Source organism: Zootoca vivipara, chromosome 13, assembly GCF_963506605.1.
Source record: "Zootoca vivipara chromosome 13, rZooViv1.1, whole genome shotgun sequence".
In the NCBI taxonomy this organism is placed as follows: Eukaryota; Metazoa; Chordata; class Lepidosauria; order Squamata; family Lacertidae; genus Zootoca; species Zootoca vivipara.
The window spans coordinates 45,267,769-45,293,598 of record NC_083288.1 but is presented as its reverse complement, the minus strand read 5'-3'; the positions used below and the strand labels follow the sequence as shown (position 1 = coordinate 45,293,598).

General features: G+C 42.3%; 2 protein-coding genes across 2 annotated transcripts; one reads left to right on the top strand and one right to left on the bottom strand.

Annotated features, from left to right (window-relative positions):
• Positions 1 to 8,312: 8,312 nt before the first annotated feature.
• Positions 8,313 to 9,212, bottom strand: LOC132592994 (vomeronasal type-2 receptor 26-like). The gene has a single exon (XM_060281344.1). The coding sequence runs from the start codon at positions 9,210 to 9,212 to the stop codon at positions 8,313 to 8,315; it is 900 nt and encodes a 299-aa protein (XP_060137327.1).
• Positions 9,213 to 18,976: 9,764 nt separating this feature from the next.
• Positions 18,977 to 19,750, top strand: LOC118095722 (vomeronasal type-2 receptor 26-like; the record flags this gene model as incomplete). Its single annotated transcript, XM_035136954.2, has 1 exon — positions 18,977 to 19,750. A coding segment is annotated over exon 1 (774 nt), but the record flags the coding sequence as incomplete, so codon positions are not given.
• Positions 19,751 to 25,830: the final 6,080 nt, after the last annotated feature.

Sequence of the window (25,830 nt, the reverse complement as noted above, 5' to 3'; positions counted from 1 at the left end):
CTTGTTCTGTCTTTTAGATGCAATCAATGGTCTGAGTGATATATCTTCAAAGTGTCGATGCGGAATAATTCCTTTCTGGGCTAAATGAGCCTTTTCCCTTAAGATTTTGGTTGGAATTCTATGACTACCAAATCTTAGTAGTACTTTTTTGGAATATCCATCGTTAGTGAGCCTCTTGACTGCTTTTAAGTCAATGCTTCCACCCTCAAGGCCTAGGAGCAGATTTAGATGATGTCTGGCCCAGAAGGATGACTCCCAGTAAGGTAGGGGCCCTCTATATGGAAAAATGTGGAGAACAATCTCACATGGCCTCAGTATCAGGTTGACTGAGTGAGGGGGGCTTCCTCTGGTTTTTGGCTGGTTTAGAGGTATAAATTTGTATTTGTTCTGTTTATCTCCAGGGCTTGTTAAGGATGGCAAAAAGGGAGTGAGTTGCCTCCTTTCATCTGGGTTATCCAGCTTCTTGGAGATGTTTTGTAATTGTTCAAAGATTTTTTGAACTGTTTGAGCAGTCAATAGGCAGCATTCCTCCAGCAGCTCCACCTTTCTATCAATTAGTACTTGTGCCTCGATTATGGGAGTAGTAGCCTTGTCCTCATTTATTCCTAGGGATATCTCTTCAACTGTCTTTCCATGTAAAGGGTTGAGGAAGGTTTTGGGAGGAGATATGTGCTGTTTTTGAGGTAGCAGGTAATTATCTAGATTACTCTGTTTGAAACCAGAGGGCTCTGCGTCAGTTTCCGTATCAGGACACCTGAGTCTTTTGGCTCTTCTCATTGCTAGATTCTTCTTAAATCAATGAGATCAGACTTCTAAATAGAGTGATAAAGTGATAAAGTTCTTAGGTAGCAATCTCATTCAGTTCTCATTCAGTCCTGGCTGGCCTGCTGCGAGGAGTTTAAAACCGGGTCCAATTAGAGCACTCCTTTGAAGTATCCCCCCCCCCCTTCTCAGTTTGCTAAAACAACTGAGATGTTTGGGGGTCCACGAAGTTAAAGGTGGTGGGAGAAATTTGTGGTTTTATGAATTTGTAGGTTTTGGGGTTAAAAGCCCATTAGAAGTCCTTAAAGATCCTCGGAATAAGTTTGTCACGAGGAGTCAACGAGAAACTGGGAGGGAGTGCCTTAATGCCCGGGAGGGAATGTCTGAGAGCCTTCGTTAAAACTTCATTAACTTCATTAAGTCCCGGCACCGAGGTGGATAAGATAAGATGTTCAAAAGCACAACGAAGTAGTGAAAGGAAATAAAATCCAAAAGAAGGAGGAGAGCCAGCAACAAAGGCATTTAGTTAAAAGATTTCTTTGAGCTCCGATAAGAGCGTCTTACCTCGGCGCCATCTTTTTGTTTCAATAATGCAATTTCTCAGCTATTTATCTCACACACTATTTCACTTTTCCTTCTGAACAAAAGAATAGTAAAAGAAACTTCCCAATATTCCCCTATGCACTGATTCTACCTGGGGAACCCTGTAGAGATTTAAGATATCCGCCATGTGGATAGAAGTTTCAGAAGTAAGTCCCCCAATCACAGCCATGAGGTTTTTCTGAGTGTCACATTTGTAGTTGGGGACAAATCTTTGCCATTTGAAGAGAAGGTCCAAAGTGGTTCGATAGGTCATTCTCGCATCAAAGTAGCTGTCATAGATGTGGAAGCCAAGGGTGACATTGGGCAAGATTTTCGGATTGCCATTGATCTCTTTTATGGCAAACACCAAGGCCAGGATGTTCTGGTAGAACTTTGTGGTTACACTGTCAATAGGGAAGATATTTTAATGCATTTTATGCCCTATTCCTGTTCATAAAACATGTTCAGCCTAAATATTTTTTATGGTAGAGGAGAGCAGTGTTATTTGCAATTTGCAGTGTGTCTTTGACACACCTGCTCTTTTCCTGATTTCTGGCTTTTTCTCCTTTGCACTTTCAACTCTAAGCATCCAAGCAGAATAAACTTATTTCACAGTACAATGAGTAATTTGGTATCCTTATGTTAATTTAATTGTCTGCAGTTTTTGGCATTTCCTTTCCCTCTGATGGCACTTCTGTACCATGCCTCTCTGTGTTTATATATCTATATGTATTCCTATTATCAACCTGAAACTATGCTACTGAGGAAGTCTCATCTGCTGAACATGATTGGGGTCCACAAAAGCTTATGGAATAAAGTATTGTCAAGTCTTGAAGGTGTTTCAGGAGTCCTCTACACTTTTGTTGATATGTTGCTTTATTTAGCTCTCTGTTCAGTTGTGTTTCAAATCAGTTCGAACATATACATATACATATACATATACATATTATAATTTTATTCTATTTGATTAACAGGGGATTTGAGGGTTGCCTGTTTCTTACTGAGGTGCCAATCTGGCACAGATGCATGCCTCTCTATCATTTTCTTGCTCTCAATCACAGTAAGCAGGGGGGAAAGAACCTACTGTCGGCAGAATATTTTCTTGCTCTGCCTCACCAACCATGCTGCCTCTCCTTCACAAATTTAATATATTCTATAATCTCGGTATAATGCAGAATATTCAGAAAGCATTTCAGAAAGAGGACTGACCCTGGATTGGACTGTTTCATTGTGTAGTCTCATTGTGTCGGGGTTCATTGATTTTGTGACCATCATCATTGTGTCGTCTGGCAGAGATCTTGCGGGTTGCAAGGAGCCTTTTACAGTATGCCCTAAAATAGGTGATAGGACCAACAGTAGCTCACTGTGACTTGTTTGCAAAGGCATTTTAGGGATAAAATCGCTTGCATCCACCAAAACCTTGTTGTAGCAGATGCATCTCATGGGGTGTCCACAGCACAGTCTAGTCCTGTTGTGTTGGATGAGTTTCAGTTGGTAAGGCTCGAGGATGTGAACATTGTGCTCAGATCATTCTGGGCAACCACTTGTGCTCTAGAGCCTTGCCCCTCTTGGCTGATAAAAACCAGCAGGGAGGGAACAGTTGGCTGTGCCAGGGAGGTCATCAGTGCCTCTATATGAGAGGGGGTGGTCGCTGCCTGTTTGAAGGAGGCAGTGGTAAAACTACTCCTTCAGAAAACTTCCCTGGATTCAGAAAACCCAACTAATTACCACCCAATTGCTAATATCTCTTTCCTGAGCAAGGTTCTGGTGTGAGTGGTCACAGACCAGACCCAGGTGCTTTTGGAAGAAACTGATTTTCTGTATCCACATGGTTTTGGCACAGAAACTGCTTTGGTCAGCCTGTATAATGACCTCTGTTGAAAAAGAGGCAAGGAAAACATGTCCCTGTTAATTCTTCTTGACCTCTCAGCAGCTTTCAATACCATTGACCCTGGAATCCTTCTGGAGTGACTGTCTGAACTAGGGGGGTGGGGGCGCCACTTTGTGGTGGCTCCATTCCTATCTGGATGGTCGTTCTCAGATGGTGTTACTTGGGGAATGCTTTTCAGTCCTGTGGAACCTTCAGTGTGGGGTTTCTCAGCGCTCAATCCTATCCCCCACGTTGTTCAATGTCTACATGAAATCGCTAGGTGGGGTTGTTCGGAGCTTTGAAATACATTGTCAGCAGTATGCTGGCAACATTCAGCTGTATTCCTCCTTAACATCTGCAGGTGAGGCAGTGGAAGTTCTGGACCAGTGTCTTGCCTCAGTAATGGACTGGATAAGAGTCAACAAACAGCTCAATCCAGATAATACTGAGGCACTGTTAGTGGGTGGTTCCCTATGCCAGGTGGGTTGGAGAGCACTTGCTCTTGATGGGGTTACACTTCCTCTGAAGGAGTAGGTTCGTAGTTTGGGGATACTCCTGGATCCGTTGCTGTCGCTCAAGGCTCAGGTGGCCTCAGTGGCCCTGAGTGCCTACCATCAGCTTTGTCTGGTGGCCCAGCTACACTCCTTTCTGGACAGGGATAGCCTCACTACTGCTGTCTATGCTCTGGTAACCTCAAAGTTAGATTACTGCAATGCGTTATATGTAGGGCTTCCCCTAAAGACGGTTCGGAAACTTCAGCTGGTTCAGAATTCAGCGGTCAGGTTGCTCACCAGAACAAGATGGTTTGAGCTTATTACACTGATCTGGGTCCGACTGCACTGGCTACCAATTTGTTTTGGGGCCCAATTCAAAGTGCTGATTTTGACCTATGAAGCCTATAAAAGACTGCAATACCTCAAGGACCACCTCTTTCCATATGAACCTACCTGGACCCTGAGATCGTCTTCTGAGGCCCTTCTTCGTGTGTCTCCTCCTCAAGAGGTCCAGTGTGGCAACACAAGAATGGGCCTTCTCTGCAGTAACTCTGTGTCTGTGGAATGCTCTCCCTGGGGAAGTTCGCCTGATGGCTCCGTTATACACCTCTAGGCACCAGGCAAAAAAGTTCATTTTTAACAAGCCCTTTGCTTGATTTTATTGACATCCTATGTCCTTTTAAAATGTGATTCTTTTTTGGGGGGCAGGTTATTGGGTTGTTGTTTTTATTTTGATTCTATATATTGTGGATTTATATGATGATTTTAATCTGTGAAACATCTCCAGGTATAGGGCAGTATATAAAGGAAATAATAAAAAATATATTTCTAAATATAGTATATTTGAAGATATAATCTCACATGCAAAGCTGTTTGTTATTGTTCTTTGCTGATTCAGGGGGGCATAGAATAAATAAGGGTGGGAGGGATATTCTTGCTTACTGTGGAATGTCAAACAGCTCCTGAGAAGGATGCTCCTTGAATGAAGCGTCATTAAAAACGTAGGTACTCTGACTAAGAATCCCACTGATGAAGAGGTCCCCTGCTTGGCCCCATTCATGGGGCACAAGGATTGGATCAGCTGCAGGGCACTTCATTGTCCTGACTTCGCACATTGTGTGAGGCACCAGCAGCATCAAGAGGCTCACCATGGTAGCTTCAAAAAATCTCTTGGAAGATAATAATAATAATAATTATAATTAATTATTTATTTATACCCCGCCCATCTGGAGGATGCACTTAGCCTTCTTTTTAGCACCAGCAGGCATACAAATGCTTTGAATATGAACTTAAATTATTAAAACTAATAATAATAATAATAATAATAATAATAATAATAATAATAATAATGTTGACAGTAATGACCTCCCCCTCTCTCTATGCCCAACACTCCTACATCTCACTGGCACAGGAGCATATTTAATGCTCTTACTATGCTGGGTTGTTGACTGTTTCCAGATGTCCTTAGGAAACTCTTGAGAGCTCTGTCTAGCTGAACAAATGATTGTGATCTGGATAATTGCAGAGGGAGATAATTACTTTATTAGATCCTGGACTTTGAGTGGCACTTTTTCTCAAAACTTTCTAAATTATAATTGGACCTGGTCCCTTCAGAAATGCGACTGGGGAATTTGAGTGCAACAGTTCTATGTTGAGTGAACCCCAGACAAGGGCCCCAGACTCTGAACTTTCATTTAAAAAAAGTAATCCTCAATATCTCCCAGAAAGAAAGAGATGACATGTTCAGTTACACTTCCCTGTTTTGTTTTTTGCTTTGTTTTGTTTTGTTGTTTTTTAAAGATATGAGCATCCTTGGTTGCTTCTGTCAGTGTTTTCAGCCAACAAATGAAGTCAGGGCTGTGAATGATACGCGAGTTGTTTCAGCACCAGACAGAGGGAATCTGTGAAGTCCTTTAGAGTTTTTGCTTCCTGACTACCTTTCAGTGGACTTCCTTGATTCCATCTTGTTCTTTATGTCAGGGAGGATTCAGAGGAACAGTGGACAGAAGAGGCAGAACAGGGGGTAGAGAGCAGTCAGGGAGAGCAGGGGCTCAGGGATGCTGAAGAGCCCTGTATCCACCCAGATGCCCGGGAAGGAAGCTCAGATTCAGGGAGTGAGAGGGTTTTCAAATCAGCACAGACAAGGAAGGAAATGAAACGTAAGGATCAAAGACATCTCATGCGATTCCCACGCCTACTTTGCTGGAGTGGGAATCGTAAAATGCCACTCTCCAAATCTGACTCACTGGGTTCAGACGCGTAATTCTGAACTGTAGCAGTTTCTTGTATATACGTAATAAAGATTGTAAATACTACGCTGATTGTGCCGGGTGTTACTGCGAAGGGGAAACAACACCATTACACTCTAGGAATTCTGAATATTTCCATAATTTGCCCTTCATTCCTCCCTGGTAACCAAGATGCACTTTTCTAAGGTTGGTTCATCCAACTTCAACCCTGCAGAAGAATGTTCTTGCAAGGACTGCCACACAATCAGCATGGGTGGTAATCTTCCTATGGTTATTATTAACCTTCCTTCCTTGTTATTATTAACAAGCATGTTTCCTTGTGTTATTGATTACCCCCTAGTAAGTGGGTAATCAATAACACAAGGAAAATGTGAATGCAATGTTATTTAGGCAGGTCTCCTGCTCTGTAGCAGCTTAAGACCTGAGACTGTTAACTCCCAGGGCAATGGTATACATGTCTACTAAGAAGCATGTTTCCTTGTGTTATTGATTATCCCCAAGTAAGTGGGTACAGGATGAGTTTCATAGAAAAAGGCAGCCTCCAAAGATGGCAAGAGGTTTCAAATCACAGTCCAGAATATCTGCACCAGATCATAGAATCATAGAATTATAGGGTTCGAAGAGACCACAAGGACCACCCAGTCCAACCCCCTACCAAGCAGGAAACACCATCAAAGCATTCTTGACAGATGGCTGTCAAGTCTCTGCTTAAAGACCTCCAAAGAAGGAGACTCCTCCACACTTCTTCACAACAAATTCTACTGTCGAACAGCACTTACTTTCAGGAAGTTCTTCCTAATGTTTAGGTGGAATATTCTTTCTTGTAGTTTGAATCCATTGCTCCATGTCCGCTTCTCTGGAGCAGCAGAAAACAACCTTTCTCCCTCCTCTATATGGCATCCTTTAATATATTTCAACATGGCTATCATATAACCCCTTAACCTTCTGTTCTCCAGACTAAACATACCCAGCTTCCTAAGCCGTTCCTCATAAGGCATCGTTTCCAGGCCTTTGACCATTTTGGTTGCCCTCCTCTGGACATGTTCCAGCTTGTCAGTATCCTTCATGAACTGTGGTGCTCAGAAGTGGACATAGTACTCCAGGTGAGGTCTGACCAGAGTGGAATACAGTGGTGCTATTACTTCCCTTGATCTAGATGCTATACTCCTATTGATACAGCCCAGAATTGCATTGGCTTTTTTAGCTGCTATATCACACTGTTGACTTATGTCAAGTTTGTGTTCTACCAAGACTCCTAGATCCTTTTCACATGTACTGCTCTCAAGCCAGGTGTCACCCATCCTGTATTTGTGCCTTTCATTATTATTTTTTGCCCAAGTGTACTTTACATTTCTCCCTGTTAAAATTCATCTTGTTTCCTTTGGCCCAGTTCTCTAATCTGTTAAGGTCATTTTGAAGTGTGATCCTGTCCTCTGGGGTATTAGCCACCCATCCCAATTTGGTGTCATCTGCATACTTAATCAGGATGCCCTCAAGCCCATCATCCAAGTCGTTTATAAAGATGTTGAATAAGACTGGGCCCAAGACAGAACCCTGTAGCACCCCACTAGTCACTTCTCTCCAGGGTGAAGAGGAGCCATTGATGAGCAACCTTTGGGTTTGGTCAGCCAGCCAGTTACAAATCTACTGAATGGTAGCATTGATGATGCACCTTTACTGTCAAGAGGTCACCTTCCTGTTTCCCAGATCCAAGAGCCAAAATTCCACACACCTCTAGGTTTAGTTTGATTGTCAGACCCTAATTTGCCCATTAATGACTCCAGACACCAATCAAGCAGCTAATTCTTAGGTCAGGGAGAAGAAGTATTAGCTCCGTCAGGATATTGATGAGACTTCACTCCAAGATCAGCACTCCCCAAAGCTGCCACACAGATGTTGAAGAGCATGGTGGGGGGAAATGGAAAACCGCTGGGCAGAGTAAAAATCCCCACTCCAATTCACTCACAGAGTAAAGAAAGAGAAAGAAACAATAGCACATGTAAAAAAACACAAATAGGGTGCCCCCCCCCACTGATAAAATGGGAAATTCTGATACAGTAATGAAGGAAGCCATAACAGCTGCAAATGTCCAATGAAGGCTTGAGTGGAAAGGGGAGTCCATTATATCAGAATCAAAAATATGTGTGTGACATTGAGAAATTCAGCTATTTCCATATCCCTTAAATACCAATATTGAATCATAGAAACAGGGAAATTGAAATGCACCTTAAACATTGTAGTGAAATGTAATGATAACTTTAAAATGAATGTCTATAACTAATGTTGTGTGCATGTATTTTCTCCCAACTGCCTTCTCCAACAGACATTGGGGTATGATGAGTGCAGATAGATGACTTAATCCTTTCTTCGTATTAATTGATCCCTGCTGTTCAGTTCAGGTCTCAGCACAATAATGTAACACTTCGGGAAAAAGATGCAACCCAGTAACCCAGCACTGGAGGCCAAGATGGAGAAGATCTCCACAGCCACCATGTGTTTCCCTCTTGTGCTCAGGTAGGTGGGAACAAAAGAGATCCAAACACTGCAAAATGCTAACATACTGAAGGTGATGAACTGGGCTTCGTTAAAACTGTCAGGTAACTTGCGGGCCAGGAAGGCCACAATGAAACTGGCAATGGCCAAGAGGCCCATGTAGCCCAAGACACAATAGAACATGGTGACAGACCCAACGTTACATTGCACAATGGTTTCTTCAGCTACTGAATTCATGTCTAGCTCAGGGAAGGGAGGAGACATTGTTAGCCACAGAGTACAGATACCAACTTGAATGAGGGAAGCTGAAAGGACAATGGAATGAGCCAGTCTCTTTCCCACCCATTTCTTCATCTTGGATCCTGGCTTTGTGGCTATGAATGCTAGAGAAACAATGATGGTCTTTGCCAACACACAAGAAACAGCAACTGAGAAGATGATGCCAAAAGCAGGTTGTTGGAGAAGGCAGGTCACTTTCCCAGGTTGGCCGAGGAAAAGCAAAGAGGAGAGGAAGCAGAGCAGGAGGGAGACCAGGAGAGTGTAGGTGAGACCTCGGTTGTTGGCTATGACTATGGGGGTATCATTGTGCTGGATAAAAATAGCCAACACCAAAGCAGTAATCAAAGAACATAAGGCACTAAGAGAGGCTAAAGTGTTCCCTAAAGGTTCTTTATAGGACAAGAAATGTATAACTTTGGGGATGCATCCATTTCTCTTCTTGTTTGGATATTGATCTTCTGGGCAATTGAAACATGCATCCATATCTGAGAAAAATAAAGAAAAATATAAACAGAAATCCAGCGGCAATTCATTTGACTTAGCCCATTGAATGAATCATGTATTTTGACAAATGGTACATTATGCCTGTTCCACCACAGCAGGACTGGTTGCGGAGGCATATTTGTGGCACATTGGCCATGAGTGACAGCACACCAACGAGCTGTGAACATATTGTTGTATATAAAACTTGTATGAAATGGGGAGGTCTGCTTTAGGGCCTTTTCGGAGGAGCAAATCTTTGGTTTGATTCCCAGCCGTGTAACACTTGTTCATTTGTGTAAGGGCCTCTCTCTGATCCTTTTCGCTTGCAGCCTGCCAGCTGCTATCTTTTGAAGAAGCACATTCTAGCATATCACACCTATCACCCTCCTTTGCTGGGGCTTTTGGTTTTTCTCCCTCCCACAGTCGTAGCTGGATTGATACCTGAAGACTCTTGCTTTCTCTGGAGAAACAGCAATAAAACTGTTAGCAAAATTGCAAAGCAAAGCAGGGTCAGGCAGGGTTTCAAAATCAATAGGCAACCAGAGATTTTGTGAGAGAAAATGGATTCCTTTGCTGGGATTTCATAGCTCCTCTTAATTCACAGTAAGCATAGGCTATCACTGGGTTGTCACGCCCCTTATTCCTCCTATTCCTTAGTTTGCTTTGAGCTTCCTCCAATTATTATGCCTGTTATAGGCTTTTTTGTTTCAGGATTTATGTATTGAAGGGGAGTGGGTTTCCCAAAAAAACTGACCAGATAGGCAAGGATTCAATTTTTGTCACCCAATGGCCACAATTCTGCCCTTTGAATTTATCCTCCTCTGCTGATCTTGTTATGTTCACTAAATAAAAGTGCCCCAGCTCAAACCCTGCCTGCTTCTCAGTCTTTTTATTTCGTTATCAGGATGCAACAGCTTTACCTACCAGTCTGGTTTGATATCTTCCCCTCTGGGCATGGAGCACAATCATAGCAACAAAACTTTTCCCCTTCCTTTGTTTTCTTCTGGTGACCAGCGTGGCAGGGTTCATTGCACACAGAGAAGGGAAGTACCTGTACAAAAATATGAGAGGAGTTGGGAGTGGAAGTGCTTTCCTATATGCCACCCACAGGACAATCTTTGTGCTTCATATTTAGTGTACTTTCAATGTAATACTGATTTCAAAGTGGGAAAAGGGAGGTTTGCCATATCAGTTTCGCATCTTATTTCTCAATGCACTAGACATCATTGTTGTTCTTATTATTCCAGACGTTATTTAGTAGCTTTACTCAAAGGTGCAAACTCTCTGCAGGTGGATAATTACAATCCGTACCTGATTAAAACTTTGGTGCCATAGAATTTTGTCCTCATTGATGATAAATTCTTTATTTCCTCTATCACTGAGACCCACCCATCCAACCTTCACTCTCTGGAAAGAGGTGTTTGGGAATGTGACCAAATTCATGATATCAAATCCTCCTCTCATTTCCCTGTTATCATTAAATGATACTGTTTCTCCCGCTGAGTTGTTAAATGAAACGCCTTGAAGAAATGAGTTGATCTATTTTAAAGAAAAAGAAGAATCAAATTATTTGACGTTCCCAAGTGGAAGTTACATGGTGAAATGTAAATCAGGAAGAGTGTAACCATGACTAAGATGCTGAATACTTTATAATCTTTTTTTTACATATGAGAAGAGGGGAGAAGCTCACTTGTTGAGCATATCCTTGCATGGCAAGTTCCCAGATTCAATCCCCAGAATCTTCAGCTAACACTGGGAATCTCATCTTGACTCAAACCCTGGAGAGTCAAAGCCAGTCAGAACACCCAGGGCTTTCCAAACCTGGGTCTCCAGCTGCTTTTGCACTAAAAGAGCAATCATCCTTAGCTAGAAGGACCACTGGTCAGGGATTATAGGAATGGCAGTCCAAAAACAGCTGGATACCCAAGTTTGGAAAGTCCTAGTATACACAAAAGAGATGACTGAAAGGCCTAACTCGGTATAAGGAAATTCCTGTGTTCTTTCTCCAAATAGATCCATTGACATAAGAATATTTGGCTCTGCAACATTACCTGCCAAGTCTGCAGAGATGGAAATCCAACACTGTAACCAACAGTCACTGCTCTGTGTGGGAATCTGGATGAGGAAATGGCATGAAATGTGTGAGCTACAGCATAGGCAGCATTATAGATACTGTAGCTCTGCCCAGTCATGTGCATTTCAAAAACACCTGCAGGGAGACTTTCTAGTCTCTCCTCTCCAGTACATGTTCCATCATCCAAGACAGGCATACCAGGATCAGGATAGGGACAGTCAAATGCCTGCTCCCAGAAGTCCTTCAAAAAACCATCTGCTTTGGTCCTGTGTGTTTGGATGTTCTGAAGGAATTGGTTGAACTCTACAAGCTCTTCTGAGTGAATTGTAAAGGAAAGGGCACCTTGGAACAGCTGAAAATCCAAGTTTCTCTGACCTCCGAATGATACAAAATCTATCTGGGCTGTCACGATCCAGACCTTTCCAAATGATGCATTTTGATAATGTCTATTATCGATTATAAAATAAACCATTCTCAGCCATGCAATTGCCCCATCTGTTCCATAGATGATAAGTGCATGGGCCTTTTCATCTCTGAGACCTTCATAAATACTTTCAATTTCAGCAAATATTTCTCCCATATCTTCATTCTGGCTAAACAATGGCTCCACAGTCTTCAAAAATTGTTCCCCACTGTCATATTTGGCAACAAAGAGCCCCACCCACTTCCATCTGAAATGCTGAAGTAACCGGATAATCCCTACATATTGAAGGTCTTCATTTGGGACCATGGTATAAAAAGAAGTTGTCTGTCTTGATTGACTCTCCTCTGAAGCAAATGAGCCATAGGTGAGCTAAAAGAAAGTGATAATTTAATAGAACATTTCCTTAAGAAATTTGAAGGCACAGTTCGAATTAGGTTTAAAAAATAACTGGCTAGATTTCTAGTTATGGGGAAATCATGAAATTTCCTGGTTATTTCTCTCACACACTAATATTTCTCTATTCTTTGCAAAATAAAAAAGAAAATATCAAAAGAAACTTCCCCACATTCCCCTATGCACTGATTCTACCTGTGGTACTCTGTAGAGACTTAAGACATCTGCCATGTGGATAGAAGTGTCACAAGAATGTCCCCCAATCACAGCCATGAGGTTTTTCTGAGTATCGCATTTGTAGTTGGGAACAAATCTTTGCCATTTGAAGAGAAGGTCCAAAGTGGTTCGATAGGTCATTCTCGCATCAAAGTAGCTGTCATAAATGTGGAAACCAATGGTGACATTGGGCAAGACATTCGGATTGCCATTGATCTCTTTTATGGCAAACACAATGGCCAGGATGTTCTGATATAACTTTGTTTTTACACTGTCAATAGGGAAGATACAAAAAGAGAGGTGGACATATTTTAATGCATCAGACTGGCTTCTGCCTTTTTCTCCTCTGCACTTTCAACTCTAAGAATCCTAGCAGAATGAACTTATTTCATAGCCTTATGAGTAATTTGGTATCTTTACATTAATTATGTCATTTTCATTGTTGGCAATTTTTGGCATTTCTTTTCCCTCTGATGGCTCTCCTCCACCATGCCTCTCTGCATTTACATATGTATTCCTATAAACCTGAAAATATACTATTGATGAAGACTCATCTGCTGAACATGATGGGGGGGGGTCCAGAAAGGCTTATAGAATAGAGTATTGTTAAGTCCTCAAGGTGTTGCAGGAGTCCTCTGTGCTTTTGTCAATATGTTGGTTTTATTTAGCTCTCTGTTCAGTCGCGTTTCAAATCAGTTTGCATATATACATCTGCATATACACAGTGCTTTTTTCTGGGGGACACAGGTGGATCCATACCCCTAAACATCTTGTGAATCTTTGAACATTTCCATTTACTGTATTTATCTTTCCCTGTTGGAACCATAAAATGGGGAATTTCATGAGTCAAAATGGGAATACCCCTAAACATTTTTTAAAGAAAATATCACTACATATACATATACATATACATATACATATACATATACATATACATATACATATACGGTACATATACATATATATACGGTACAGGTAAAAAAGCTAAAGGATGCCTGGGTGATTAAGTCTCGTCAAAGGCGACTATGGGGTTGTGGCACTCTACATATATAATTGTCTCCTATTTGATTAACAAGAGATTTGAGGGTTGACAGTTGCTTACTAGTATATGAATTCAATAAATAAATATTTCTAAATATAATTTCTTTGAACATAAGATCACACATGTTGTTCTTTGCTGACTCAGTGGAGCGTAGAATAAATAGGGTGGGGGGATATTCTTGCTTACTGTGGTATGTCAAACAGCTCCTGAGAAGGATGTTCCTTGAATGAAACTTCATTAAAAATGTAGGTGGTCTGACTTACAATCCCACCAATGAAGAGGTCCCCTGCTTGACCCCATTCATGGGGCACAAGGATTGGATCACCTGCAGGGCACTTCAGACGGACTTCACACATTGTGTGAGGCAGCAGCAGCAGCATCAAGAGCCTCAGCATGATAGCTTCAAAATATGTCTTGTAAGATGCAGAGTTGTCCAAACATCTGCCGTGTCTCGATTGAGCTGCCTTGGAGGTTGCAAAATAAAAAAATTCCTTCAGTAGCACCTTGGAGGTTGCACTTAGCCTCCTTTTTAGCATCAGCAGGTGTACAAATGCTTTGAATATGAACTTAAATAATTAAAACTCTATTATAATAAGAAATGTTGATAATGATGACCTCCCCCGCTCTCTGTGCCCAACATTTGTATATTTCACTGGCACAGGAGCATATTTAATACTCTTACTATGCTGGGTTGTTGACTGTTTTCAGATGTCCTTAGGAAACTCTTGAGAGCTCTGTGTGGCTGAAAAATTATTGTGATCTGGATCATTGCAGAGGGAGATAATTACTTCATTATATCTTGGAGACTGAGTGGCACTTTTGCTCAAAAACTATTTAAATTATTTTTTTCTCCAGATGTACAAAACAAGTTGGCTCTAGTCCCTGAAGGACTGAGACAATGGAATTTGAGTTCTATGTTGAGTGAACCTCAGACAAGGGCCCCGGACTCTGAATTTTAATTTTTAAAAAGTAATCCTCAATATCTCACAGAAAGAAAGTGATGACATGTTCGGTTACAATTTTCTGTATTTTTATTTTATTTTAGATTTGAGCGTCCTTAGTTACTTTTGTCAGTGTCTTCGGCCTCCAAATGAAGTCAGGGCCGTGAATGATACCTGAGTTGTTTCAACACCAGACAGAGGGAATCTGTGAAGTCCCTTAGAGTTTTTGTTTCCCCACTACCTTTCAGTGGACTTCCCTTGATTCTGTCTTGTTCTCTAGTTGTTCTTGGAATTTCTATGTTGCAAGCCCTGTCGAAGATCCCCTATCCCAGAAGTCAGGGAAGAAGTAAATAGGCACAAACACAGGTTGCTATGGGATTAAATCTGCCCTTAGCGCATTTTTTTCGCTCCATAGGACGCACCTGACCATAGGACGCATCTAGTTTTCAGAGGAGGAAAACAAGAAAAAAATAATTTGCTTTCTTGAATTGTCCTAGGCATAGCAGCCCAGGTGCCTCCCCCCTGAAATTAAATATTTGAGGAAGCTTCTTTTACAAATGGGGAAAGCCCCATTTTGGGGCATGGGGTCAGCTCAGAGTTGTGCATCTTTTTTGCAAAGGGGGAAAGCTCCATTTTTTAGGATCACCTCAAAGTTGCTGAGTTTCCTTGCAAAGGGGAAAAAAATCCTGTTTTTATGGGGTTCAACTCACAGTTCTACAGCTCTAGGAAAGGAAAGGGACCCATTTCTACAGTTTCCAGACAAATAATCTAATCAGCCAGTCACATGTCTCCCTCTGCAGGCAACAATTGAGGCCTAGGCAAGGGGCCAGGAGGGGCAGGGAAGGGAGCTAGCTCTCTTATCTCCGCCCCCTATCTATTGCAATCAGCCACTGAGCGGGTTCCTTTCAGCTCATTTCCTCTTGTTAGCCTTTAGCTTCTTTCTTTTTTCTTTTTTAAAAAAGCAGGATCTGCCTTTAGCTCCTGGGCAAGCCGACTCCAGGGACCACACATTCGCTCCATAAGACGCACAGAATTTCCTCTTACTTTTTAGGAGGAAAAAATAAGGTGCCACAAATTTCAGGTGCAGGAAAACTTGGGCTTAGGCATTGGGTCTATATTCCTATCAGCCCCCTGATTGGGAACAAAGGAAACAGGGGTAGATAGGAGTTATGGGGGACACTGCAGAACATACTGTAGGTTTACGCAATTTGCTACCCACCTTTCCAGTTCTGGGAATCTGACCATACAGCGAGCACTCATGGTCATTGATACCCAGCATAAAAACCCCTCTAACGGGTCCCTTCTAATGCCACCGCATGAGAGGTATACTACCACGCTACCCCTCCATTTGATTGATGAACTAAACGATTCCGCCCAAGGCCTAAAACTGCCAAAGTTGTGACAATTGGTACGGGGAAGGCAAAACCTGCATAGCAGGGGAATTCCTTCCTGGCTCGGGAAACAGCGAGCATTGTGTGACCATAGCAACGCCCGCAACCTCGAATGGAAAAAGGGGGGTTAGCCTGCAAAGAAAAATGCAGCACCTTAGGGGGGGTTGGGGCTAATGCTGTGGAACAAATGGCTGTCCTGTGTTGTGGGCAGCCTCCTTTTCTGACTCCCGGGAATCTGAAAAGCAAGGGATTAAAAGAACGCGGTAAATGGCAGCTGGCAAAAACGGATGTAGCTTCGTTAATCCGCAGAGCAGCATCGGCCCATTGCCTTAATGCGTGCAGGGTCCCACCCCCATGCAGCTGTGGTAGTTGCAACTCCAATGCGAAAGGAGTGTCCAGAAAATTGTGGGTTGCCCTCACATGCCAGAATAGCCTTGCACAGGACTGCAGTGAATTGAGTGATGTGACAGACCACAGGCATTAGCATGAATGAAAAGGGGGCCCGTGCAGCCAGGGTAGACTTTTAGAAATCAACAAATATCATGCACTGGGCAGGCGCCATTGAGTGGGTAGGGGGCCAGCATTAAGTTTGTGCCACTCTGCAATTGATCTGTTTTAGAGGCATGGATTCTAAGTTCCAGGTCACACCCAGTGAAGCTTATGTCATTAATGTGTAATCCCAAATTGGGGACGACGACGAAGAATTACCGCCAGTGCATTCACCAATGTGTAGGGCCCCAAAGCAAGCCATGTAGTAGGCAGCATGGAATAGGTGATCCTCGTACCTTAGGAAGCATACCATGGGCAGCTTGCCCGACATTGGCTGTAAGGTGTCAGAAGTGATCAGTTTTCTAGTGTCTGGCTGTGTGTGTGTGGGGGGGGGTTAAGCACCTCCAGCCAGTGATCGGCTTCTTAACATGAAATGTTAGGCTGCCCTATGGAGTGACATCGTTCTGATGGCCAGGCCTCTCCGCCTAAGGGAAACCATGTACTTCAATACATCCGCTTCGGAAGCCGTCTGTCTGGGGGCAAAGCCATAGCAGGATCGGAACCCCTCAAATGCTGCCCATGCCCTAGAATAAGGGATGAATAAGAAGAATACTAGGGAAAGGCACTAGGGAATGTAAGACTCCCCGTGTCACTTCTCTTGTCCAGTCTCCAAAAGCTCATCTGGGAAGGTGTCTGGAACCTGAGCTCCTCGGGTGCGAGATCTCAAAAATGCTCTATCTGGAAGCGAGATAAGGCACCCCCCATTTCATTATTTAGGCCTAGGAGAAACTGAGCCATGAGGCATTCAAGCATGAACAAGTGAAGCACCTGGATGACCCGATTACTTGCCTTTGAATCTTACCACTGCCTGGTTGTCGGACCAAAAGCATACCCAGGTGTTCTCGAACTGGTCGCCCCATAGGTGAAGGGTGACTTGAATGGGAAAGTATTCAAGAAAGGTTAGCTCCCGCCAAATGCCACACTGAATGCCAGGAAATATGCCCCCAATACCCTCAATGGGGGCATGAGCAATCACAGAGATTTTTTCACACCACACACACACACACACACACACACACACACACACACACACACACCTAACTAAATACACATATACTGTACAGTGGAACCTCGGTTTATGAACACCTCGGTTTATGAATTTTCGGTTTATGAACGCCGCTGACCCATCTGGAATGGATTAATTCATTTTCCATTACTTTCAATGGGAAAGTTCGCTTCAGTTTATGAACGCTTCAGTTTATGAACAGACTTAGAATCATAGAATCATAGAGTTGGAAGAGACCACAAGGGCCATCCAGTCCAACCAATTACACCCATGCTTCAGTTTATGAACGCTTCAGCTTAAGTACTCCGCAGACCCGTCTGGAACGGATTAATCCACTTTCCTTTACTTTCAATGGGAAAGTTCACTTCAGTTTATGAACGCTTCAGTTTATGAACAGACTTCCGGAACCAATTGTGTTCATAAACCGAGGTACCACTGTATATGTATAAATATACCAAACAACTATCATGCATCGCTGAAAGGGTACCCTTTCATAATCCTGAAAGGGTTGGCATCTATTCAGGGGCATAGCAAGGGGCGGTCTGCCCCAGGTTCCACTCTGGGGGGGGGGTTGACAGTCGGCACCCCATCCTACGACTCCCAAGCCAAGGCTCAGGAGTCGGGGGGGGGGCGACAGATTCCCTCTGTCTGGTGTTGAAACAACTCAGGTATCATTCACGGCCCTGACTTCATTTGTAGGCTGAAGACACTGACGAAAGTAACAAAGGACCCTCAAATCTAAAATAAAATAAAAATACAGAAAATTGTAACCGAACATATCATCACTTTATTTCTGTAAGATATTGAGGATTACTTTCTAAAAATTAAAGTTCAGAGTCTGGGGCCCTTGTCTGAGGTTCACTCAACATAGAAATCAAATTCCCCTGTCTCAGTCCTTCAGGGACTAGAGCCAACTTGTTTTGTACATCTGGAGAAAATAATAATTTAAATAGTTTTTGTGAAAAGTGCCACTCAGTCTCCAAGATATAATGAAGTAATTATCTCCCTCTGCAATGATCCAGATCACAATAATTTGTCAGTTAGACAGAGCTCTCAGGAGTTTCCTAAGGATGTCACAAAACAGTCAACAACCCAGCATAGTAAGAGTATTAAATATGCTCCTGTGTCAATGAGGTATAGGAGTGTTGGACAAAGGGAGGGGGGGTCATTATTATTTCGATTATTATTATAAGGGAGTTGTATTCATTTAAGTTCATATTCACAGCATTTGTACACCCGCTGATGCTAAAAAGAAGGCTATGTGCAACCTCCAAGACAGTTCAATCGAGACACGGCAGATGTTTGGACAACTCTGCATCTTCCAAGAAAGCCCCAGCAAAGGAGGGTGATAGGCATGATATGCTAGAATGTTCTTCTTCAAAAGATAGCAACTGGCAGGCTGCAAGCGAAAGGGAGCAGAGAGAAGCCCTTACACAAATGAACAAGTGTTACACGGCTGGGAATCAAACCAAAGATTTGCTCCTCCGAAAAGGCCCTAAAGCAGACCTCCCCATTTCATACAAGTTTTATATACAACAATATGTTCACAGCTCGTTGGTGTGCTGTCACTCATGACCGATGTGCCACAAATGTGCCTCCGCAGCCAGTCCTGTTGTGGCGGGACAGCCATAATGTACAATTTGTCAAAATACATGGTTCATTCAATGGGCTAAGTCAGATGAATTGCTGCTGGATTTCTGTTCATAGTTTTCTTTACTTTTCTCAGATATGGACGTATGTTTCAATTGCCCAGAAGATCAATATCCAAACAAGAAGAGAAATGGATGCATCCCCAAAGTTATACATTTCTTGTCCTATAAAGAACCTTTAGGGAACACTTTAGCCTCTCTTAGTGCCTTATGTTCTTTGATTACTGCTTTGGTGTTGGCTATTTTTATCCAGCACAATGATACCCCCATAGTCATAGCCAACAACCGAGATCTCACCTACACTCTCCTGGTCTCCCTCCTTCTCTGCTTCCTCTCCTCTTTGCTTTTCCTTGGCCGACCTGGCAAAGTGACCTGCCTTCTCCAACAAACTGCTTTTGGCATCATCTTCTCCATAGCTGTTTCTTGTGTGTTGGCAAAGACCATCATTGTTTCTCTAGCATTCATAGCCACAAAGCCAGGATCCAAGATGAAGAAATGGGTGGGAAAGAAACTGGCTCATTCCATTGTCCTTTCAGCTTCCCTCATTCAAGTTGGTATCTGTACTCTGTGGCTGACAACGTCTCCTCCCTTCCCTGAGCTAGACATGAATTCAGTAGCTGAAGAAACCATTGTGCAATGTAATGTTGGGTCTGTCACCATGTTCTATTGTGTCTTGGGCTACATGGGCTTCTTGGCCATTGCTAGTTTCATTGTGGCCTTCCTGGCCCGCAAGTTACCTGACAGTTTTAACGAAGCCCAGTTCATCACCTTCAGTATGTTAGCATTTTGCAGTGTTTGGATCTCTTTTGTTCCCACCTACCTGAGCACAAGAGGGAAACACATGGTGGCTGTGGAGATCTTCTCTATCTTGGCCTCCAGTGCTGGGTTACTGGGTTGCATCTTTTCCCCGAAATGCTATATCATTGTGCTGAGACCTGAACTGAACAGCAGGGATCAATTAATACGAAGAAAGGATTAAGCCACCTGTCTTCTCTCATCATGTCTGTTGGAGAAGGTAATTGGGAGGAAATACATGCAAACAACATTAGTTATAGACATTCATTTCAAAGTTATCATTACATTTCACTACAAAGTTTAAGGTGCATTTCAATTTCCCTGTTAGGGTGCATTACCAAATGCTTTGATCAGCTGTCTGACAGGTTCTATGATTCAATATTGGTATTTAAGGGATATGGAAATAGCTGGATTTCTCTATGTCACACACATATTTTTGATTCTGATGTAATGGATTCCCTTTTCCATTCAGGCCTTCATTGGACATTTGCAGCTGTGATGGCTTCCTTAATTACTGTATCAGAATTTCTCATTTTATCAGTTGAAAAAACAAAACAAAAACATATTTGTGTTTTATTACATGTACTGTTGTTTCCTTCTCTTTGAATTGGAGTGGGGTTTTTTCTGTATGGCAGCTTTGGGAGTGCTGATCTTGGAGTGAAGTCTCATCAATATACTGATGGAGCTAAGACTTCTTCTCCCTGACCTAAGAATTCGCTGCTTCATTGGTGTCTGGAGTCATTAATGGGCAGATTAGGGTCTGACAATCAAACTAAACATAGAGGTGTGTGGAGTTTTGGCTCTTGGATCTGGGAAACAGGAAGGTGACCTCTTCTAGATGGGTTGCACTCCTCTTGACAGTACAGGTGCATCATCTGGTGCAGATATTCTGGACTGTGATTTGAAACCTCTTTCCATCTTTGGAGACTGCCTTTTTCTATGAAACTCATCCTGTACCCACTTACTTGGGGGTCATCAATAACACAAGGAAACATGCTTCTTAGTAGACATGTATACCATTGCCCTGGGAGTTAACAAGCTCTGGTCATAAGCTGCTACAGAACAGGAAACATGCCTAAATCACACTGCATTCACAATCTGTTGAGTTGGTTCTTTAACACCCAACCATGCTGATTGTGTAGCAGTACTTGCAAGAAATTTATTCTGCAGGGTTGAACTCAGATGAACCAACCTTAGAAAAGTGCATCTTGGTTACCAGGGAGAAATGAAGGGCAAATTATGGAAATTCCCAGAACTCCTAGCGTGTGGTTGTGGTGTTTCCCCTTCGTAGTAACACCCGGCACAATCAGCGTGGTATTTACAATCTTTATTACATATATACAAGAAACTGCTACAGTTCAGAATTAAGTGTCCGAACCCAGTGAGTCAGATTTGGAGAGTGGCTTTTTATGATTCCCGTGCCAGTAAAGTAGGCATGGGAATCACATGAGATGTCTTTGATTCTTACGTTTCATTTCCTTCCTTGTCTGTGCTGATTTGAAAGGCCCCTCCCTCCCTGAATCTGAGCTTCCTTCCCGGGCGTCTGGGTGGATACAGGGCTCTTCAGCATCCCTGAGCCCCTGCTCTCCCTGACTGCTCTCAATCCCCTGTTCTGCCTCTTCTGCTCACTGTTCCTCTGAATCCTCCCTGACATAGCTAACAAGATGGAATCAAAGGAAGTCCACTGAAAGGTAGCCAGGAAGCAAAAACTCTAAATGACTTCACAGATTCCCTCTGTCTGGTGCTGAAACAACTCACATAACAGCCACCGCCCTGACTTCATTTGTTGGCTGAAAACACTGACAGAAGCAACCAAGGATGCTCATATCTTTTAAAAACAACAACAACAACAACAACAACAACAACAACAACAACAACAACAAATCAGGGAAGTTTAACTGAACATGTCATATCTTTCTTTATTGGAGATATTGAGGATTACTTTTTTTAAATGAAAGTTCAGAGTCTGGGGCCCTTGTCTGGGGTTCATTCAACATAGAGCTGTTGCACTCAAATTCCCCAGTTGCATTTCTGAAGGGGCCAGGTCCAATGATGATTTAGAAAGTTTTGAGGAAAAGTGCCACTCAAAGTCCAGGATCTAATAAAGTAATTATCTCCCTCTGCAATTATCCAGATCACAATCATTTGTTCAGCTAGACAGAGCTCTCAAGAGTTTCCTAAGGACATCTGAAAACAGTCAACAACCCAGCTTAGTAAGAGCATTAAATATGCTTCTATGCCAGTGAGATGTAGGAGTGCTGGGCATAGAGAGAAGGGGGAATTCATCATTATCAACATTTCTTATTATAATGGAGTTTTAATCATTTAAGTTCACATTCAAAGCATTTGTACACCTGCTGATGCTAAAAAGAAGGCTAAGTGCAACCACTGAGACAGCTCAATTGAGACATGGGAGACAAGGACAACTCTCCATCTTCCAAGAGAAAGTTTGAAGCTACCATGGTGAGGCTCTTGATGCTGCTGCTGCCTCACACAATGTGTGGAGTCAGGACAATGAAGTGCCCTGCAGCTGATCCAATCCTTGTGCCCCATGAATGGGGCCAAGCAGGGGACCTCTTCATCGGTGGCATTCTTACTCAGAGCACCTACCTTTTTAATGAAGTTTCATTCAAGGAACATCCTTCTCAGGAGCTGTTTGACATTCCACAGTAAGCAAGAATATCCCTCCCACCCTTATTTATTCTACGCCCCCCTGAATCAGCAAAGAACAATAACAAACAGCTTTGCATGTGAGATTATATCTTCAAAGATATTATATATATACACATACATACACTGCCCTATACTTGGAGATGGTTCACAGATCAAAATCATCATATAAATCCACAATATATAGAATCAAAATAAAAACAGCAACCTGATAACCTGCCCCCCCCCTCCCAAAAGAACCACATTTTAAAATGACATAGGAGGTCAATCAAATCAAGCAAAAGGCTTGTTAAAAATGAACTTTTTTGCCTCATGCCTAAAGGTGTATAATGGTGTATAATCAGGCAAACTTCCCTAGGGAGAGCATTCCACAGACACAAAGCCATGATTTTATCCCTAAAATGCCTTTGCAAACAGGTCACAGTGAACTACTGTTGGTTCTATCACCTATTTTGGGCAGACTGTAAAAGGCTCCATACAATCTGGAAGAGCTCTGCCAGGCGACCCAATGAAATAGTTCAATGCAGAGCCAGTCCTCCTTCTTAACTGCTTTCTGAATATTCTGCATTATACTGAGATTATAGAATATATTAAATTTTCTTTTTGGAAAGCAAGCTCCATGTGAAGTAGAGGCAGCATGGTTGGTGAAGCAGAGCAAGAAAATATTCTGCCGACAGTAGGTTCTTTCCCCCCTGCTTACTGTGAATGAGAGCAAGAAAATGATGGAGAGGCAGGCATCTGTGCCAGATTGGCACCTCAGTAAGAAACAGGCAATCCTCAAATCCTGTGTTAATCAAATAGAATAAAATTATAATATGTATATGTATATGTATGTGTATGTGTATGTGTATATATTCGAACTGATTTGAAACACAACCGAACAGAGAGCTAAATAAAACAACATATTGACAAAAGCATAGAGGACTCCTGAAACACCTTCAAGACTTGACAATACTTTATTCCATAAGCTTTAGTGGACCCCAATCATGTTCAGCAGATGAGACTTCCTCAGTAGCATAGTTTCAGGTTGATAATAGGAATACATATAGATATATAAACACAGAGAGGCATGGTACAGAAGTGCCATCAGAGGGAAAGGAAATGTCAAAAACTGCAGACAATTAAAATAACATAATTAATGCAAGGATACCAAATTACTCATTGTACTGTGAAATAAGTTTATTTTGATAGGATGCTTAGAGTTGAAATTGCAGAGGAGAAAAGCCAGAAATCAGGAAAAGAGCAAGAAAAATATTTTGTCAACAGTAGGTTCACACACACACACACACACACACCACGCTTACTGTGATAGAGTGCAAGAAAATTGTGGAGAGGCAGGCATCTGTGCCAGATTGGCACCTCGGTAAGAAACAAGCAACCCTCAAATCCCTTGTTAATCAAATAGAAGAAAATTATAAAATGTATATGTTTATGTTTATGTATATATTTGAACACGACTGAACAGAGAGCTAACTAAAACCAACATATTGACAAAAGCATAGAGGACTCCTGCAACACCTTAAAGACTTAACAATACTCTATTCCATAAGGTTTTCTGGACCCCCCTCCCCCAAATCATGTTCAGCAGATGAGTCTTCATCAATAGTATATTTTCAGGTTTATAGGAATACATATAGATATGTAAATGCAAAGAGGCATGATGAAGGAGTGCCATCAGAGGGAAAGGAAATGCCAAAAACTGCAGACAATGAAAATAACATAATTAATGTAAGGAATACCAAATTACTCATTATACTGTGAAATAAGTTTATTCTGCTAGGATGCTTAGAGTTGAAAGTGCAGAGGAGAAAAAACCACTAATCAAGAAAAGAGCAGGTATGTCAAAGATACACTGCGAATTGCAAATAACACTGCTCTCTTCTACCATAAAAAAGATTTGGGCTGAATAAGATTTATGAACAGGAATATGGCAGAACGTGCATTAAAATATCTTCCCTATTGACAGTGTAACCACAAAGTTCTATCAGAACATCCTGGCCTTGGTTTTTGCCATAAAAGAGATCAATGACAATGTGAAGATCTTGCCCAACGTCACCCTTGGCTTCCACATCTATGACAGCTACTTCGATGGGAGAATGACCTATCAAACCACTTTGGACCTTCTCTTCAAATGGCAAAGATTTCTCCCAAACTACAAATGTGAAACTCAGAAAAACCTCATGGCTGTGATTGGGGGACTTACTTCTGAAACTTCGATCCAGATGGCAGATATCTTAAGTCTCTACAGGGTTCCCCAGGTATAATCAGTGCATAGGGGAATATGGGGAAGTTCACTTTACTATTCTTTTATTCAGAAGGAAAAGTGAAATAGTGTGAGAGAGAAATAGCCTGAAAATTTCATGATTTCCCCATAACTAGAAATCTAGCCAGTATTTTTTTTAAAAAAAAAACTAATTAGAACTGTGCCTACAAATTTCTTAAGGAACTGTTCTGCTAAACTATCATTTTCTTTTAGGTCACGTATGGCTCATTTGCTTCAGAGGAGAGTCAATCAAGGCAGAAGTCTTTTTATACCATGGTCCCAAATGAAGACCTTCAAACTGTAGGGATTATCCGGTTACTTCAGTATTTCAGATGGAAGTGGGTGGGGCTCTTTGTTGCCAAATATGACAGCGGAGAACATTTTTTGAAGACCGTGGAGCCATTGTTTAGCCAGAATGGAATCTGTTCAGCATTCACAAAAAGAATCCCACGTCAAGCTCGTTTAGAAGATATGGAAAAAATATCTGGTGAAATTGAAGGTATTTATGAAGGTATCAGAGATGAAAAGGCCAGTACGGTTATCACTTATGGAGATGATGGGGCAATTGCATGGCTGAGAACAGCTGTCTCTTTCTTAGATGATAGAAACCTGCAAAACATATCATTTGGAAAGGTCTGGATCATGACAGCCCAGATAGATTTTGTATCATTCGGTTTTCAGAGAAACTTGGATTTTCAGCTGTTCCAAGGTTCCCTTTCCTTTACAATTCACTCAGAAGAGCTTCCAAAGTTCAACCAATTCCTTCAGAACATCCAAAGACACAGGACCAAAGCAGATGGCTTTTGGAAGGAATTCTGGGAGCAGGCATTTGACTGTCCCTATTCTGTTCCAAGTATGCCTGTCAAGGAAGATGGAACATGTACTGGAGAGGAGAGGCTGGAAAGTCTCCCTGCAGGTGTTTTTGAAATGCACATGACTGGGCAGAGCTACAGTATCTACAATGCTGCCTATGCTGTAGCTCACGCATTGCATGCCGTTTCCTCATCCAGATCCCCACACAGAGCAATGACTGTTGGTTACAGTGTTGGATTTCCATCTCTGCATTCTTGGCAGGTAATCTGTTGTTGTTGTTTAGTCGTTTAGTCGTGTCCGACTCTTCGTGACCCCATGTACCATAGCACGCCAGGCACTCCTGTCTTCCACTGCCTCCCGCAGTTTGTCCAATCAGATGTTGGACATGTAGG